The sequence below is a fragment of the Symphalangus syndactylus genome, chromosome 17 (assembly GCF_028878055.3).
Source record: "Symphalangus syndactylus isolate Jambi chromosome 17, NHGRI_mSymSyn1-v2.1_pri, whole genome shotgun sequence".
In the NCBI taxonomy this organism is placed as follows: Eukaryota; Metazoa; Chordata; class Mammalia; order Primates; family Hylobatidae; genus Symphalangus; species Symphalangus syndactylus.
This window is the reverse complement of record NC_072439.2, coordinates 99,953,823-99,973,032: the sequence shown is the minus strand read 5'-3', so window position 1 is coordinate 99,973,032 and position 19,210 is coordinate 99,953,823. Positions and strand designations below refer to the sequence as shown.

The 19,210-nt window shown below is 40.1% G+C and overlaps 1 protein-coding gene and 1 non-coding gene across 8 annotated transcripts in view; both read right to left on the bottom strand.

The window, feature by feature from the left end:
- The window catches only part of LMLN (leishmanolysin like peptidase), a 104,791-nt gene that overhangs the window by 56,826 nt on the left and 28,755 nt on the right, over positions 1 to 19,210 (bottom strand). For all 7 annotated transcript variants that reach the window (XM_063622188.1, XM_063622189.1, XM_063622187.1 and 4 more), the window contains exons 6-9: positions 14,839 to 15,017; positions 11,256 to 11,361; positions 9,489 to 9,583; positions 5,338 to 5,455 (exon numbers count right to left, since the gene is read on the bottom strand). In XM_063622188.1, the coding sequence (XP_063478258.1) occupies positions 5,338 to 5,455; positions 9,489 to 9,583; positions 11,256 to 11,361; positions 14,839 to 15,017 (498 nt within the window). The remainder of the gene's footprint in view (positions 1 to 5,337; positions 5,456 to 9,488; positions 9,584 to 11,255; positions 11,362 to 14,838; positions 15,018 to 19,210) is intronic.
- Positions 887 to 993, bottom strand: LOC134733413 (U6 spliceosomal RNA). The gene has a single exon (XR_010116851.1). It is a non-coding gene; the product is annotated as a U6 spliceosomal RNA (small nuclear RNA).

The following is a 19,210-nucleotide window of genomic DNA, read 5'->3' as shown; positions in this document are numbered from 1 at the left end:
ATCACCTTACCATTTCCCCCCACCCCAGCCTCTATAACCACTACCCTCTGCTTCGGGGTTCAGTAGTTTTAGATGTCACATGTGAAATGCGAAAACATTAGGTATTTGTCTTTCTGTTCCTTTTTTAGCATCATGTTCTCCAGTTTCACCCATGTTCTTACAAATGACAAAATTTCCCGCCTTTTTAAGGCTGACTAGTATTCCATTGTGTTAGTGGTGCCAACTTCCTGTGCAGTCTGATATCTGTGTGTAACTGTTGATTTCCCCATAACTTAACTATTAATAGTCTACTGTGGACTAGAAGCCTTACCAATAACTGCAGTCATTTCACACATATACTGTATATTTTATGTATTATGTACTGTATTCTTACAATAAAGCTAGAGAAAATAAAATGTTATAAAAAATATCGTCAGGAAGAGAAAATATATTCACTATTCATCAAGTGGAAGTGGGTCCTCATAAAGGTCTTCATCCTTGTCTTCATGTTGAGAGGAGGAAGAGGAGGGATTGGTCTTGCTGTCTAAGGGGTGGCAGAGGTGACAGAAAGTCCACAAATAAGTGGACCTGAGCAGTTCCAACCTATGTTGTTCAAGGGTCAATTGTATATAACACACTTTCTTTACCCACTCATCTGCTGATGGACGCTTAGGCTGATTCTGTAATGTGGCTATTGTAAACGGTGCTGCAGTGAACACAGGAGTGCAAACATCTCTTTGACAAACTGGTTTCAAATCTTTTGTGTAAACAAGGATTGTTGGATCATATGGTAATTCTATTTTTAGTTTTTTGAAGAACTTCCAAACAGTTTTCCATAATGGCTGTACTAATTTATACTATCTCCACATCCTCACCAACACTTCTTATCTTTTGTTTCTTTTCTTTTTAAAATATGGAATGCTTCACGAATTTGCATGTCATCCTTGCACTGGGACCATGCTAATCTTCTCTGTGTCATTCCAATTTTAGTCTTTGTGCTGCCAAAGTGAGCACTCTTTTGTCTTTTTGATAAAAGTCATCTGACAGACATAAAATGACATCTCATTGTGCTTTTAATTTTCATTTCCCTAAGGATTAGTAATGTTGAGCATTTTTTCACATACCTGTTCACAATTTGCATGTCTTCTTTGGAGAAATTTTTTTATTTCTCCAAAGGTCCTTGGCCCATTTTTTAAATGGGCTGTTTGTACATAGCTGTTTGCATTTCTTGCATATTTTGGATATTAACACCTTTTCTGATGTATGGCTTGCAAATATTTTCTCTCAGTTTCTAGGTTGTCTCTTCACACTTTTGTTTCCTTTGCTGTGCAGAGGCTTCTCCATCTGATGTAATCCCATTTGTCCATTTTTATTTTTGTTGCCTGTGCTTTGAGGGTCCAATCCAAAAACTCATTGCCCAAACCAATGTCATGTAGTTGTCCCCTTACGTTTTCTTCTAGTAGTTTTACAGTTCCTGGGCTTAAGTTTATTTAATACGTTTGGAGTTGGTTTTTGTACATATGGTATGAGATAAAGGTCAAATTTCCTCCTTCTGCATATGGATATCCAGTTCTCCCAACACCATTTATTGAAGAGACTTTTTCCCATTGTGTATTCTTAGCACCTTTATTAAAAATCAATTAACTATAATTGGTTAATCATAATAAAATCAATAAATTAATCATAATTTATTCTGTTCCATTCATCAATGTGCCTATTTTTATGTCAGGACCATAACATTTTAATTACTATTCCTTTGCAGCACAGTTGGAAATACTGCAGAGCTGGAGGCATCACACTGCCTGAACAGCTTTGTTCTTTTTGCTCATGCTTGTTTTGGCTTTTCTTTTTTTTGGTGTGTTTGTGGTTCCATATGAATTTGAGGATTTTTTTTTCTACTTCTGTGAAAAATGACATTGGAATTTTGATAGGGATAGCACTGAATCTGTAGACTGTTTTGGGTAGTATGGACATTTTAACAATAACAATTCTTCTACTCCACGAACATGGGATACCTTTATATTTATTGTGTCAATTTCTTTCATCTAGTTTTCAGTGTACAGGTCTTTTACTTCCCTGGTTAAATTTATTCCTAAGAATTTTTTTTTTGGTAGCTATTGTAAATGAGATTGTTTTCTTAATCCACGAACATGGGATACCTTTATATTTATTGTGTCAATTTCTTTCATCTAGTTTTCAGTGTACAGGTCTTTTACTTCCCTGGTTAAATTTATTCCTAATTTTTTTTTTGGTAGCTATTGTAAATGAGATTGTTTTCTTAATTTCTTTTTCAGGTAGTTTTCTGTTAGTATATAGAAAACTACTAATTTTTGTGTGTTGATTTTGTATCCTACAACTTTTACTGTATTTATTAATCCTCACAATTTTTTGATGGAGTCTCTAGGGTTTTCTATATGTAAGATCACATCATCAGCAAACAGCAACTATTTCACTTCTTCCGGTCCTATTTGGATGCCTTTATTTCTACGGCCTGACTGCTCTTGTGATGACTTCCAATACTATGTACAAGTGGTAAGAGTGTTCCAGACCTTGGAGGAAAGGCTTTCCAAGGGCTGTAGCTCTTCAAAAATGTTAGGCTAATTTGTGAGATATTTTCATTCATGTTCTGACATTTAGATAGCGGTTGTAATACATAATTTCCAAATACTCTCCAATACTAGAATTCAGATATTCTATGGCTTTTAAAAAATTCATACTATCTGAGGCACTAATTGTGTCCCCATGAAGTCAAGCTAAACTGTACATGACAAACAATGTTATTAGTACAAATAAATGACCAAAAATGTTATTTGTTATTAGAGTATTGCTGCCCTGGTAAAAAGAGTCTGGAAGTAATCCCTACTCTTCAATTTTTCACTAATAAGGTTGGCTGTGGGTGTCTATTATATGGCCTTTATTGTGCTGAGGTACCTTCCTTTTGTACCTAATTTGGTTAGTTTTTTATCATAAAAAGATACTGAATTTTGCTAAATGATTTTTTTGCATCTATTGAGATGATCATATGGTTTTTGTCCTTCATTCTGTCAGTGAGATGGATCACATTTACTGATTTGCTATGTTCAGCCATCCTGGGGATAAATCTCACTTGATCATGATGGATGAACTATTTAACGTGTTGTAGAATTCAGCTTGTTAGTATCTTGTTGGAAAATTTTTGTACTTATGCTCACCAAGAATATTAGCCTGTAATTTTCTTTTCTTATGGCCTTGTCTAAATTTGTTATTATAGTATTGCTGCCCTGGTAAAAAGAGTCTGGAAGTAATCCCTACTCTTCAATTTTTTGGAAAAGTTTGAGAAGGACTGGATTATTAGTTCTTCTTTAAACAATTGGTGAAATTCAGCAGTGAACCTGGTCCTGGGCTTCTCTTTGATGGCAGACTTTTATTACTGATTCAATCTCATTACTCATTATTAGCCTGTTCAGATTTTTTATTTCTTCATGATTCAGTCTTCATAAGTTGTATTTGTCTAGGAATTTGTTCATTTCTTCTAGGTTATCCAGTTTGTTGGTATATAATTGATTATAATAGTCTCTCATGATCCTTTGTGTTTCTGTGGTATCAGCTGTAATGTCTCCTCTTTCATTTCTTATGTTATTTGCATCTTAGTCTAACTAAAGGTTTGTCACTTTTAGCTGTTCAAAAAATCTGTTCTGGTCAGACACAGTGGCTCACACCTGTGATCCCAGCACTTCAGGAGGCCGAGGCGCGCAGATCACCTGAGGTCACCAGTGGCCCCTCTGTTGTGATACCTCTTAGGATCAGTGGTACCATTTCTATAATGACGGATCATTTGGTGTCTGTATTAGTCAAGGTTCTCCGGAGAAACAGAACCAATAGGATGTGTGTATACATCTATACATACGTACACATAGAGAAAGAATATGAGATGAGGGGAGGAAGAAATTTCCATTTTTCTTTTTTTTTTTTTTGAGACAGGGTCTCACCCTGACCAACATGGTGAAACTCCGTCTCTACTAAAAATACAAAAATTAGCCAGGCATGGTGGCGGGAGCCTGTAATTCCAGCTACTCAGAAGGCTGAGGCAGGAGAATCACTTGAACCCAGGAGGCAGAGGTTGCAGGGTGCCGAGCTCGTGCCATTGTACTCCAGCCTGGGAGACAAGAGGGAAACTGTCTCAGAAAAAAAAAAAAAAAAAAGTTGCTCAGTAGAATAAAACCTTGCTCATTGGGTTCTATCTGTCCTTTGGAGATTTCCAGAGATGGGAAATAGCCCAAGAGCAGTGCAAAACTTTGTAAGTCAGAGAGCTGTACAAAGTCAAGGAAAAGGGGAAAGGAGAATAGCCATGGTACCCAAATATTCGGCCCAGATATTCTGGATGTTTCTGTGAAGGTGTTCTCTTGAATGAGAGTAACACTGCAGTGAGTGGACTCTGAAGTAATGATCACCTTCCATAATGTGGGGAGGCCTCACCCAATCAGGAGAAGGCCGGAAGACAACAAAGACTGACCTCCTCTGAACAAGAAGTCATTCTGCCTTTGGACTCCAAGGGCAACAATCCCCTGAGTCTCCAGCCTGCTGGCCTATCCCACCAGATTTGAACTCACCCACCTTCCACAGTCATGTGAGCCAAATCCTTAAAAGTCATCCCTTGGCCAAGTGTGGTGACTCATGCCTGTAATCCCAGCACTTTGGGAGGCTGAGGCAGGAGGACTGCTTGAGCCCAGGAGATCAAGACCAGTCTGGGCAACATAGTGAGACCGCATCACTACAAAAAAATAAACAAAATTAGCTGGGTATGGTGGTGTGTGGCTGTTGTCTCAGCCACTTGGGAGGCAGAAGTAGCAGGATCACTGTGGCGCAGGAGACAGAGGTTTCAGTGAGCCGAAACCACTACACTCCAGCCTGGGTGACAGAGTGAGACCCTGTCTCAAAAAAAAAATAAAGAAAGAAAATAAAAGAAAAAAGAAATCTCTTCCTCCCCTCCTCTCTCGTATTCTTTGTGTACACATATGTATAGATATATACACACATCCTATTGGTTCTGTTTCTCTGGAGAACCTTGACTAATACAGACAACAAAGAAAATGATCAGTCATTATAGAAATGGTGTCAGTGGTCCTAAGAGGCGTCACACCAGAGAAGGCACTGGCCTAAAGCACTGGGTGGGATGGGAGCCGTGAGGGCCATGGACAAGTTTCCATCTCCTCAGATTTCTCGTGGCCCGTAGCTTTATTGCACTGCCTTTATGTGACTTTTCCTACTATCGGCTCTAAAATATTACAAGTTCTTAAACAATAACGATGAGTAAAGAAAGGACCACAGTAAAGGAAAAGAACAGATGGCTCATGAGACGTGAAGTTTGGTAATACTTACAACAACACGAGGCGTTACCAGGAGATACACAGTGTGACGAACTATCTTATTATCTCGAACATCCCATAATCTCTCCACTTTTCGAACTACTTTATCACTCCATTGATATAATCCCAGACTGTAATTATAGAATTAAAACACAATTATTGTTGAAAATTCACCATTTTAAATGTAAAAATATTTACATTTACTGTAAAAAGTCTTTATAAATATCAATATGAAATTAAAATATTTGAGAACCTTCTATGTACCAAGTCAGACAAAGTACTTGATAAGTATTTTCCTTTCTACATTTTTTTAAATTTAATTTTTTGGTTGGGTGCAGGGGCTCACACCTGTAATCCCAGCACCTCAGCAGGCCGAGGTGGGAAGATTGCTTGAGCCCAGGAGTTTGATACCAGCCTAGGCAATACACGAAGACCTTGTCTCTACAAAAAATTTAAAAATTCGCTGGGCGCAGCAGTGCAGGCCTGTGGTCCCAGCTACACAGGAGGCTGAGGCAGGAGAATCACTTGAGCCCAGGAGGTTGACGCTGCAGTAAGCCATGTTTGTGCCACTGCACTCCAGACTGGGTGACAGAGCAAAACCCTGTCTCAAAAACAAAATAAATAAAATAAAATAAAATAAGCCAGGCATGGTAGTGTGTGCCTGTAGTCCCAGCTACTTGTGAGGCTGAGGCAAGAGGATCATTTGAGCCCAGGAGTTCAAGGCTGCAGTGAGCTGTGTTCACACAGCCGCACTCCAGCCTGGGTGACAGAATGAAATCCAGTCCAAAAAAATTTTTTACATTTATTTTTTATCTGCTATGTTGCCAAAGCTGGTCTCGAACTCCTGGCCTCAAGCCATCTTTCTACCTCTGCCTTTCAAAGCTCTGGGATTACAGACGTGCCACTGGGCTTAGCCTTGACAAGTATTTTCAAATTTCATCTTTTCAACAACCCTATGAGATTATCATCACAATTTTGCAGATAAAGAGACAAAAGTTCAGGGAGATGAAGTAACTTGTTCAAGTACACATAGCTAGCACTTGGCTAAGATGACGATGAATTACTTCCTTTTGACAAGTGTACAGGATAAAATGAAACCAAGTTCACAGATATCCAAGTATATAAGGAAACATAACCAACAAAATGCCATATTAATTTAGTGGGAAAGTAGAATTTATCTAATAACTGTGCTGTGAAGCTGATTATCTGTTTAGAAAAAAAAGGTTAAATCCTTTTTTCACCACATACAAAAATAAATTCCAGAAAGACAGAAGCAAAAATGACAGAGTAAAAATCTCTCAAAATTCTCTCCTCTATGAAAGCAATGAGAAAACTACCCAACTTGGTGAAATCAACTTCTTAAACTTTGGAAATTAATCAAAGATTTATAGCAATGCAGAAAGCATTTATTCATGAAAAATGGATGAATCTCCGTAGAAACAGGAGCGGTGTGGTGCGTTTCCATGCCCTTTCTCCAGCTTTTGGGCAGCCTTGAAAACCGACAGCCCACAATCATGGTGAAAACCAGTAATCTGACAGCCACTGTAGCAGGCAGAACAGGGTTAATTGGAAAAATGAATTTAAAAACATGCTCTAACTATATATCTACGAGAGACATAGGTTAGACTAAAGAACACAAATAGGTGGAAAGTAAAAGGATAAAAAGATATACTACATAGGCCAGGTGCAGTGGCTCACACCTGTAATCCCAGCACTTTGGGAGGCCGAGATGGGCAAATCACTAGAGGTCAGGAGTATGAGACCAAACCTGGCAAACATGGTGAAATTCCGTCTCTACTAAAAATACAAAAATTAGCCAGGTGTGGTGGCACATGCCTGTAATCCCGGCTACTCGGGAGGCTAAGGCAGAAAAATCACTTGAACCTGGGAAATGGAGGTTGCAGTGAGCCAAGATCGTGCCACTGCACTCCAGCCTGGGTAACAGAGTGAGACTCCGTCTCAAAAAATAATAAAATAAATTTAAAATGAAAATAAAAAACTAGATGAGCATGGTGGCACACTCCTGTAGTCCCAGCTACTCAGGAGGCTGAGGTGGGAAGATCACCTGAGCCTGGGAAGATCAACACTGCAGTAAGCCGTGATCGTGATTGTGCCACCGCAATGCAACCTGGGCAATAGAGGGAGACCCTGACTCAAAAAAAAAAAGGGGGGGGGGGGCGGTAAAGCCAGCATAAAGATATAACAATTATAAACATATATGCATCTTACAAAAGAATCCCAAAATACATAAATCAAAAAAAATTTCAAATGCATTGAAGCTATAAATGTAAAGAAATCGAATAATAATTTACTAGAATAAATTTAGGAGAATATTTTTATAATCTTTTGAGGCCTTAAGCAACAAAGAGAAAAACATCTGGGTAGAGTGGCACGTGACCGTAGTCCCAGTTGCTTGAGAGACGGAGGCAGGAAGCTTGCCTGAGCCCAGGAGTTTGAGACCCACCTCGGCAATAGAGTGAGACCCTGCCTCAAAAAATAAAAAATAAAAAATAAAAAATAGATGAATTTAATGATAAAAAACTTAAAAACTTTTCTATACATGGCAAAAGCATGATAAACGAAGTAAAAAGATAAACAACTAGGATAAATATTTATAATAAGCATGAAAAAGGAGTAATATCTCTAATTTATAAAGAACTGCTACAACGTGATTAGAAAGGGAAAATTAACCTAAAAGACTGGACAAGGAAAAGTTATAGAAAATTACGATGGATATCAATTTTTATTTTTCCCGGTAACCTAAGTCATTTTTTTTTCTGGCTTATTCCCTAGACTACTTCTACCATTTTCCCTATAAATCTCTCATTCTCAGCAAAAGAACAGAAAACGTAAAGAGGGTTTTCTTTTCCAATACTGTTTTATAAAAATTTCAAACATAGGCCAGGCGTGGTGGTTCATGCCTGTAATCCCAATACTTTGGAAGGCTGAGGTGGGCAGATCACCTGAGGTCAGGAGTTCGAGACCAGCCTGGCCAACATGGTGAAACCCTGTCTCTACTAAAAATACAAAAATTAGCCAGGCGTGGTGGCGGGCGCCTGTAGTCCCAGCTACTCGGGAGGCTGAGGCAGGAGAATGGTGTGAACTCAGGAGGCGGAGTTTGCAGTGAGCCGAGATCCCGCCACTGCACTCCAGCCTGGATGATACAGCGAGACTCCATCACAGGAAAAAAAAAAAAAAAAATTCAAACATACAAAACATTAAAAGAATTGTTTAATAAACACCCTTATAATCAATCAGCTCACCTAGATTCTGTAATTAACATTTTGTTGTACTTGTTATCACGTATCTGTTCATCTACCCATGCCTTCAAGAGGTTGTTTTTAATTCCTGTTTTTCCATGGCAAGGCAATGTTTACACATAAGTAGTGAACAAAGCCAGCCAGAAAATAAAGTTTTTACCTTATTAATCACTCCAATCTCTCTTTACCATTCATACTTCAAGATTAACAGTTTCCCCAAATACAGTTAAAGCCAACTCCAATTCTTCGTATCTGTAACAACTGAATTTATTACTCTATTATCTTCGTTTTTACTGGAAGGCTTCTCTTTTCTTTCTTGAGACAGTGCCTGTGTCACCCAGGCTGGAGTGCAGATGCGTGATCACAGCTCACTGCAGCCTCAACCCCCTGAGCTCAATTGATCCTTTTGCTTCAGCACCCCAAGTAGCTGGGACTAAAGGTGCACGCAACCATGCCTGGCTAATTTTTGTATTTTTTTGTAGAGACAGGGTTTTGCCACGCTGCCCAGCAGGTTTTGAACTCAAGGGCTCAAGCAATCAGCCCACCTTGGCCTCCCAAAGTGCTAGGATTACAGGCATGAGCCACGGTGACTGGCCGGAAGGTTTGATGCTTTTGAGGAATATCCTCAATGCAAGGAAGCACTGCAAATTATCAGCTTAAGAATGGTTCTCGCATGTGGGTATCTCTCTCCTCCTTACTTACATCATTATGTAAACATTGCCTATCTCACAAGTTGTGTTTTGCATAAAATGGCCTCTTATACCCTATTTTGTTTTAATATCTACAATTTCCTTAGGTTTGCCATGAAGACATTATTATTTATGGCATCTAATATGCTATGATTCTCAGATTCTAGTCTTAGCACCCTCCTAAAAGAGAAGAACAAGAACAACAATAAAAATACCTATAATTAAAAGGTGGGAGGCCATCTGCAAATCTTGAAGTGAGCGGATTTCCATCTTTATCATGGTAGAATGCAAACAGCCCAGCAGAGAAACCCTGTAAGAAAAAGTTCAAAATGTCTTCAAGTGAAAAACATCAAGGCAGGCTACAAGCCTGCGATCAAAAGAGAGCACTGATACTAACCGGTACATAGAAGCACCACACCAGTGCTTCTGTAGGAACTTCTCATACGTTGGAATTGAACAACAATTAAGTGTCCCGTATTTATAAATTTTAAATTCTGATTACTTGAGGTAAATATTTCTAACGAGAAATTTTCTAAAATACATCACGTTTTAAATTTATATTCAGTATAAATACTATAAACATTAATTACTGTCTTATATTTCTAAGCACCATTAGAATTTTAAAACCATAAAGAACACCAGCTGTTGTGTTTTTAATTCCTGTCTGCTGTGTGTGTGTGTGTGTGTGTGTGTACATTATGAAATAGTTCTGAAAGTCTGTCTGCGTTTTAAAGTTATTTTGGCCTTCTTATACATATAGAAGAATCCTCCCAAAGTGCCGGGATTACAGGTGAGAGCCACTGCACCCGGCCCTTCTTCCTTTTTTGAGAAGGTATCAGCTATCAGGTATCACTTCTGAAAAACAGCTGGACCAGAACTGAAAAGATGGAAGCCGGACACTGAGGTACATGGCCAAGACTGACACTTGCTTACAATAAATTTAATTAAAAATTACTGGGAAGATAAACATTCATATGTGTTCAAATATACATGTAAAAAAAATATTTAGCTGACAATTTCCTTTCCTTTAATTTGAGGAAGCGGTTTCCCCCTATAAGGATTTTCACATGGTTATCAGAAGCGGCAGAAGAAGGGCCGGGCACGGTGACTCACACCTGTAATCCCAGCACTTTGGGAGGCTGAGGCGGGGGGATCACTTGAGCCCAGGAGTTCAAGACCTGCCTGGGCAACATGGCGAGACCCCATCTCTACTAAAAATACAAAAATTAGCAGGGCATGGTGATGCGTGTCTGTGGTCCCAGCTACTCTGGAGGCTGAGGTGGGAGGATCATCTGAGCCCAGGAGGTTGCAGCAGCAGAGGGCTGGACACAGTGACTCACCCATCTCATCTCAACACTTTAGGAGGCTGAGACAGGAGGATCACTTGAGCCTAGGAGTTTGAGACCAGCCTGGGCAACATAGCGAGACCTTATCTCTACCACACACACACACAAAATTAGCCAAGCGTAGTGGCACATGTCTGTAGTCCCAGCTACTTGGGAGGCTGAGGTGGGATCACTAGAGCCCAGGAGGCTGAGGCTGCAGTGGGCCATGATGGGGCCTTAAAAACCAAACAGCAGCAGCAGCAGCCCAGGGCTCTGCTGTATCTATATACTTCCATAGGCCTTTCAGTATCATTCATTCTTCAATCTTAGAATTTTAAAAGAGGAAAAAGCTTTATAAATCTTTCTGTTTGTTTGTTTCATACAAGGTCTGCCTCTATCACCAGGCTGGAGTGCAGTGGCACAATCTTGGCTCATTGCAACCTCAACCTCCCTGGGCTCAAGCCATCCTCCCACCTCAGCCTCCCAAGTAGCTGGTACCACAGGTGCACACCACCATGCCCCGCTAACTTTTGTATTTTTATTGAACGTGAATCTAGGAATCCACATCATCTTAAAATGGAATATATGTATAAAAATGAGAACATACTAAGCAGAAAATCAAGGCATGAAGGAAAGAACAATAAGGGTAGAATTTACCAGGGCATGAATAACTTCATGTTTCACTGTGGACAGCATCCCAACAAACTCCTGAGGCTGGGTAGAGATCATATTTGGACACAGGTTAGCATATCCTGCTATTGGCCTGTCAAAATAGACATTGAATTTTTAAATTATATTCCAGAACAATATTTATTAACATTTACTTCTCCATCAAATACTGCTCAAGGACAGAAAAATCTTTGCAAAATATCCAATGCAATTTTCTACCATCACTATCTTTTACTTTTAAGACGTGTATCTTCTGCTTTCCTATGGCATGGCAAATCAACACCTGTTTCCACAAAAGGACATAGTTGATTATACTTTAATGTGAAGTTTTGAAATATATCAATATAATACCCAAAAAAGAATGAACTGAAAGGCTCAAATTCTAACACTATTTTAGTTGCAAAATCCATATTTGACTTCAGCATTTCAGTCTATCTATGGGCAGAGACAGGCAGGTAGAGAGGAAAGCAGTTATCAAATGGGGCAATAAGTGAATGGTTCAGGTTGCTGAAAGTCGCTGACCCTTCTTATCTGTTTGCTATTCCCTTTCTCCTGCTCCAATACTGCCTACATTCACGTAAATATTTCTACCTTCCCATCATCTTCTTCCAAATTCTACACCCTTTAGAATCTACACAATTCTACATCTCTCTCTGTGCCTAGAACCTGCAAGTCCAAAGGCAGACTAGGACTCGAGAGTCCAGAGTAATTCAGTTCCACCGTGCGCCTCCCTGTCTTTCAAAAGCTGTGGCCAATGAACCATGCTGAGGAACCCCCAAGCTCAGTTCTCCTACCACTATCTTAACATTTTACATAGAAACACCACAAACCTCATCAAAGGATAACTGCCTATTTACAAAGTACATTTATCTTATTTAAATTGTTAAATATATTTTCTTCATAGGTAATAGCAACAGACTTAGAATTAGAAAAAGTATGAATACAATTCATTTATTTAAAAATTGCCACAGTGACCTCTAAAATATAAAATGGATTTCACTTCCAGGCTTAAAACCCTTCAGGGGCTTCCTGCAGCCCTTGGAAGAAAACAGTCCTGTCTGCCCGTCAAAGCACCTGTCCTCCGACAGTGTCCACTGAGGGGCTCCTGAAGCAACAGGTGCACGTGGCTTCTGCCTTCACAAGCTCTCCCCACATCTCTTTATTTGCCTACAGCCTATCAGTGTCCAGGCTGCAGCTAACGTTTCCCTTTTTCAAAGAGGTCTTCCTTGCTCAGCTGACCTACCAAGTGTTTCCTCTTTTATTCTCCTCTGTTACAACATTCTATATTTTCTTTTTTTTATTATATATTTTCTATGAAGTACTTATCATACTTTGAAATCACATATTTATTTGCAGGAATATTTAATACCTGTCTCCCTCTGCAATCCATAAGTTCCATGAGGCAGGTACACACCTATATTTCGTTTGCCTCGTCTGTTGGCCACTCAAATATTCATGAAATGATTAATGCAACATAGCAATTGTGAAGGAAGGTTTCACTTCCTTGAAAAAGAACAAATTAAGGCTGGGCGCGGTGGCTCATGCCTGTCATCCCAGCACTTTGGGAGGCCAAGGCAGGTGGATCACCAGAGGTCAGGAGTTCAAGACCAACCTGACCAACATGGCGAAACCTTGTCTCTGCTAAAAATACAAAAATTAGCCAGGCGTGGTGGCGCGCACCTGTAGTCGCAGCTATTCAGGAGGCTGAGGCAGGAAAATCACTTGAACTCGGGAGGTTGAGGCTGCAGTGAGCCGAGATCATGCCATTGCACTCCAGCCTGGGCAACAGAGTGAGATGCCATCTCAAAAAAAAAATGAAGATAACTGCTTTTTCTTCTAACAAATCTAGGAGAAGTTAGTTAACTAATTCATATGTCTAAAAGGGCCACTGCTGAGGTGTTAAACATCCATCTATTGGTCAAAACACGAGCTGAGGCCAGGCACAGTGGCTCACACCTATAATCCTAACACTCTGGGAGGCCGAGGCAGGCAGATTACCTGAGGTCAGGGGTTCAAGACCAGCCTGGCCAACATAGTGAAACCCGTCTCTATTAAAAATACAAAAATTAGTTGGGCACAGTGGCGCGCACCTGTAGTCCCGCTACTTGGTTAGCTGAGGCAGGAGAATCGCTTGAACCCGGGAGGCAGAGGTTGCAGTGGGCCAAGATCACGCCACCGCACTCCAGCCTGGGTGACAGAGTGAGACTCTGTCTCAAAAAAAAAAAAAAAAAAAAAGACTAGCTGACTCCCTTTGAAGTCAGCTAATCTCAAATCTAATCTCACCTAGATTTGAGAATGTTACATACAATCTATTCTGAGACATATGGCAATTTCTACTGCCTTTAATTGATTTGTCTGGTGTGTGACAAGCAATCTTCTGCATATGTAACTTTTCATTTCAAAGCTGAGCTGCTTCACGGGAAAATTTTTTGAAATCTTTTGTAAATAAAGAGAACTCTGAATTTCTAAGTGATATTTAGCTAAGCGAATCACATATAACAAATTATATGACAATTAGATGAATAGTCATTATTAACACCTTTCTTAACAGTTTTAGCACAGAAGTCCTAAAATTAAAGTTCAAATTGTTTCCTTAGAGCAGAAGTCACCTGGAAAGAAAATTCTCTTGACAGTGGACTTATTATTATTATTGTTGTTGTTTTTTGGACACGGGGTCTGGCTCTGTGGCCCAGGCTGGAGTGCAGTGGTGCAATCACAGCTCTCTGCAAGCTCTGCCTCCCAGGCTTAAGCAATCCTCCCACCTCAGCCTCCTGAGCAGCTGGGACTACAGGCGCATGCCACCACTCCTGGCTAATTTTTGCATTTTTTGTAGAGACAGAGTTTCACCATGTTGCCCAGGCTGGTCTCAAACTCCTGAGCTCAAGTGATCCACCTGCCTCAGCCTCCTAAAGAGCTGGGATTACAGGTGTGAGCCACCGCACCCAGCCATTTTGTTTTTTCTTTTTTGTGGGGGACAAGGTTTCACTCTGGTGCCCAGGCTGGAGTGCAGTGGCATGATCACAGCTCACTGTAGCCTCAACCTCTCAGGCTCAAGCAATCCTCCCACCTCAGCCTCCTGAGTAGCTGGGACCACGGGTGCGTGCCACCACACCTGGCCAATTTTATTTTTTGTCAAGATGAGGTCTCACTATGTTGCCCAAGTGGGTCTCAAACCCCTGGGCTGACGTGATCCTCCCACCTCAGCCTCCCAAAGAGCTAGGATTACAGGCATGAGCCACCGCACTTGGCCCACTTGACAGCAGACTTTTTCTTTAGAATTTTGGCAAAAACGATAGGATCAAAATGGAAGAGGAACGGCAGGGAGAAAAGTCAAAAGAAGTGCTTCACTCTTCTCTCTTTCACTTTGACTAAAAACTTGGGTTATCACATTAATAACAGTCTAATCACGGTCTCCTAACCCTACTCCAAATCCAGGCAGCATATGCTATTCCTGTCTACCAGAGGCGATCTGGCAAATGCAAGATTCCTGTAATCTTAACACTAAAAATACAGTTTGCTTCAAGAGTTCCCATATTAGATCTTGGAAACTAAGTCCCAGAGGAAAGTTTACCTGTCCATGTTTGCTTCCTGCTGACAGTAGGCTGCATAAGAGATGATGTTTTCATGGCTGCATCTCTCAGTGGCCAGAGCACCAACGTAAAGAACAAAGTCTGCATCTGAGATGCCTTCTTGGTCTGGCACACCTACTGCTCCATGAGGCCACTTACCCCCACGGTAGACCCGGCATTGCTGCACCCACGGGGGACGTCAGAAAGCCAGAACAGAGACAAAGTTAGCTGTTGTGGCATTTAATCTTATAGTAAAATCTACACTATAAACACAGTACAATTTAATCTTTATTATCCCTAAACTTTTATCAAAATCCATACCTCCCTGTCTACTCAATACCTAGCTCTAATTCTGAATTTATTTTACTGAAATGTCCACTTTACATAAAATGATCATAAACCTATAACCTCAATTAAATAATTGCTATTTACAAAGGAAGGCCAACCAAACAGGATGCTGAAAAGACAGAAATACAAAAGGTTTTAAAACTCTGAAACTGGATGAAGGGATTTCCCTAAAAGCAATTTTTTTTTTTCAACTTTCTTTGAATCTACAATTAATTCTAAACTAAGTGGTAAAAAAAATCTTATCTAATGGAAATATATTTCCTATTATAATGTAATTCACATCTTGTTAAAAATTCAAACAATATAAAGGTATGAGTCATCTCCCCTTGTTTCTTACCTTCTAAGCAAATCTTTTATTATTAAAAAAAAATTTTTTGGAGGCAGAGTCACTCTGTCACCCAGGCTGGAATGCAGTAGCATGATCTTGGCTCGGCTCCTGCCTCAGCCCCCCAAGTAGCTGGGTTTACAGGTGCCTGCTACCATGCCCAGCTAATTTTTATATTTTTAGTAGAGATGGGGTTTCACCCTATTGGCCATGCTGGTCTGGAACTCCTGAACTTGTGATCGGCCCATCTCGGCCTCCCAAAGTGCTGGGATTACAGGCATTAGCCACCATGCCCAGCCTAAAATTTTTTTGTTTTGTTTTGTTTTAAACAATCCAAGTTTTTTATTTTACAGTTCTGTATATCACAGTCTGACATTGGTTTCACCAGGATAAAATCAGTTTCACATAGCTGTGTTCCTTTCGGGTGGCTCTAGAGGAGGACCAATTTCCTTGCTCACCAGCTTTGGTAGGGTTCACTTCCATCTGGGTGCAGCCCTGAGATCCCTGTCTCCTTCCTGGCTGTCACTGAGGGCCTGTCCCAGCTTTTAGATGCCACCCACCACTCCTTGCCCCGGGGCCCTTTCCTCCATCTCCAAAGCCAGTAATGGCAGGTTGGGCATCTCTCACAGTTTGAATTGTTCTCTCTGTCATAGTATCTCTTTCTGGCCACAACTGGAAAGATTATCTACATTTAAGGACTCATGTGATTCATCTGAGCCCATCTGGGTAGTCCAGGATAATTTACTCATCTCAACATCCATATCCTTTTTTTTTTTTAATTTTGCTCCCTTTTTTATTATTATTATTGTACTCTAACTTTTAGGGTAGATGTGCACAATGTGCAGGTTTGTTACATATGTATCCATGTGCCATGTTGGTGTGCTGCACCCATTAACTCGTCATTTAGAATTACGTGTATCTCCTAATGCTATCCTTCCCCCCTCCCCCCTCCCCCCACCCCACAACAGTCCCTGGAGTGTGATGTTCCCCTTCCTGTGTCCATGAGTTCTCATTGTTCAATTCCCACCTATGAGTGAGAACATGCGGTGTTTGGTTTTTTGACCTTGCGATAGTTTACTGAGAATGATGATTTCCAGTTTCATCCATGTCCCTACAAAGGACATGAACTCATCATTTTTTATGACTGCATAGTATTCCATGGTGTATATGTGCCACATTTTCTTAATCCAGTCTATCGTTGTTGGACATTTGGGTTGGTTCCAAGTCTGCTATTGTGAATACTGCCGCAATAAACATACGTGTGCATGTGTCTTTATAGCAGCATGATTTATAGTCCTTTGGGTATATACCCAGTAATGGGATGGCTGGGTCAAATGGTATTTCTAGTTCTAGATCCCTGAGGAATCGCCACACTGACTTCCACAATGGTTGAACTAGTTTACAGTCCCACCAACAGTGTAAAAGTGTTCCTATTTCTCCACATCCTCTCCAGCACCTGTTGTTTCCTGACTTTTTAATGATGGCCATTCTAATTGGTGTGAGATGATATCTCATTGTGGTTTTGATTTGCATTTCTCTGATGGCCAGTGATGATGAGCATTTTTGCATGTGTTTTTTGGCTGCATAAATGTCTTCTTTTGAGAAGTGTCTGTTCATGTCCTTTGCCCACTTTTTGATGAGGTTGTTTTTTTCTTGTAAATTTCTTTGAGTTCATTGTAGATTCTGGATATTAGCCCTTTGTCAGATGAGTAGGTTGCGAAAATTTTCTCCCATTTTGTAGGTTGCCTGTTCACCCTGATGGTAGTTTCTTTTGCTGTGCAGAAGTTCCTTAGTTTAATTAGATCCCATTCGTCAATTTTGGCTTTTGTTGCCATTGCTTTTGGTGTTTTAGACATGAAGTCCTTGTCCATGCCTATGTCCTGAATGGTAATGCCTAGGTTTTCTTCTATGGTTTTTATGGTTTTAGGTCTAACATGTAAGTCTTTAATCCATCTTGAATTAATTTTTGTATAAGGTGTAAGGAAGGGATCCAATTTCAGCTTTCTACATATGGCTAGCCAGTTTTCCCAGAACCATTTATTAAATAGGGAATCCTTTCTCCATTGCTTGTTTTTGTCAGGTTTGTCAAAGATCAGATAGTTGTAGATATGTGGCGTTATTTCTGAGGGCTCTGTTCTGTTCCATTGATCTATGTCTCTGTTGTGGTACCAGTACCATGCTATTTTGGTTACTGTAGCTTTGTAGTATAGTTTGAAGTCAGGTAGCGTGATGCCTCTAGCTTTATTCTTTTGGGTAAGGATTGACTTGGCAATGCAGGCTCTTTTTTGGTTCCATGTGAACTTTAAAGTAGTTTTTTCCAATTCTGTGAAGAAAGTCATTGGTAGCTTGATGGGGATGGCATTGAATCTATAAATTACCTTGGGCAGTATGGCCATTTTCACGATATTGATTCTTCTAACCCATGAGCATGGAATGTTCTTGCATTTGTTTGTATCCTCTTTTATTTCATTGAGCAGTGGTTTGTAGTTCTCCTTGAAGAGGTCCTTCACGTCCCTTGTAAGTTGGATTCCTAGGTATTTTATTCTCTTTGAAGCAATTGTGAATGGGAGTTCACTCATGATTTGGCTCTCTGTTTGTCTGTTATTGGTGTACAGGAATGCTTGTGATTTTTGTACATTGATTTTGTATCCTGAGACTTTGCTGAAGTTGCTTATCAGCTTAAGGAGACTTTGGGCTGAGACAATGGGGTTTTCTAGATATACAATCATGTCATCTGCAAACAGGGACAATTTGACTTCCTCTTTTCCTAATTGAATACCCTTTATTTCCTTATCCTGCCTAATTGCCCTGGCCAGAACTTCCAACACTATGTTGAATAGGAGTGGTGAGAGAGGCCATCCCTGTCTTGTGCCAGTTTTCAAAGGGAATGCTTCCAGTTTTTGCCCATTCAGTATGATATTGGCTGTGGGTTTGTCATAGATAGCTCTTATTTTGAGATACGTCCCATCAATACCTAATTTATTGAGAGTTTTTAGCATGAAAGGTTGTTGAATTTTGTCAAAGGCCTTTTCTGCATCTATTGAGATAATCATGTGGTTTTTGTCTTTAGTTCTGTTTATATGCTGGATTACATTTATTAATTTGCGTATGTTGAACCAGCCTTGCATCCCAGGGATGAAGCCCACTTAATCATGGTGGATAAGCTTTTTGATGTGCTGCTGGATTTGGTTTGCCAGTATTTTATTGAGGATTTTTGCATCAATGTTCATCGAGGATATTGGTCTAAAATTCTCTTTGGTTGTGTCTCTGCCAGGCTTTGGTATCAGGATGATGCTGGCCTCATAAAATGAGTTAGGGAGGATTCCCGCTTTTTCTATTGATTGGAATAGTTTCAGAAGGAATGGTACCAGTTCCTCCTTGTACCTCTGGTAGAATTCGGCTGTGAATCCATCTGGTCCTGGACTCTTTTTGGTTGGTAAGCTATTGATTATTGCCACAATTTCACAGCCTGTTATTGGTCTATTCAGAGATTCAACTTCTTCCTGGTTTAGTCTTGGGAGGGTGTATTTGTCGAGGAATTTATCCATTTCTTCTAGATTTTCTAGTTTATTTGCATAGAGGTGTTTGTAGTATTCTCTGATGGTAGTTTGTATTTCTGTGGGATCGGTGGTGATATCCCCTTTATCATTTTTTATTGCATCTATTTGATTCTTCTCTCTTTTTTCTTTATTAGTCTTGCT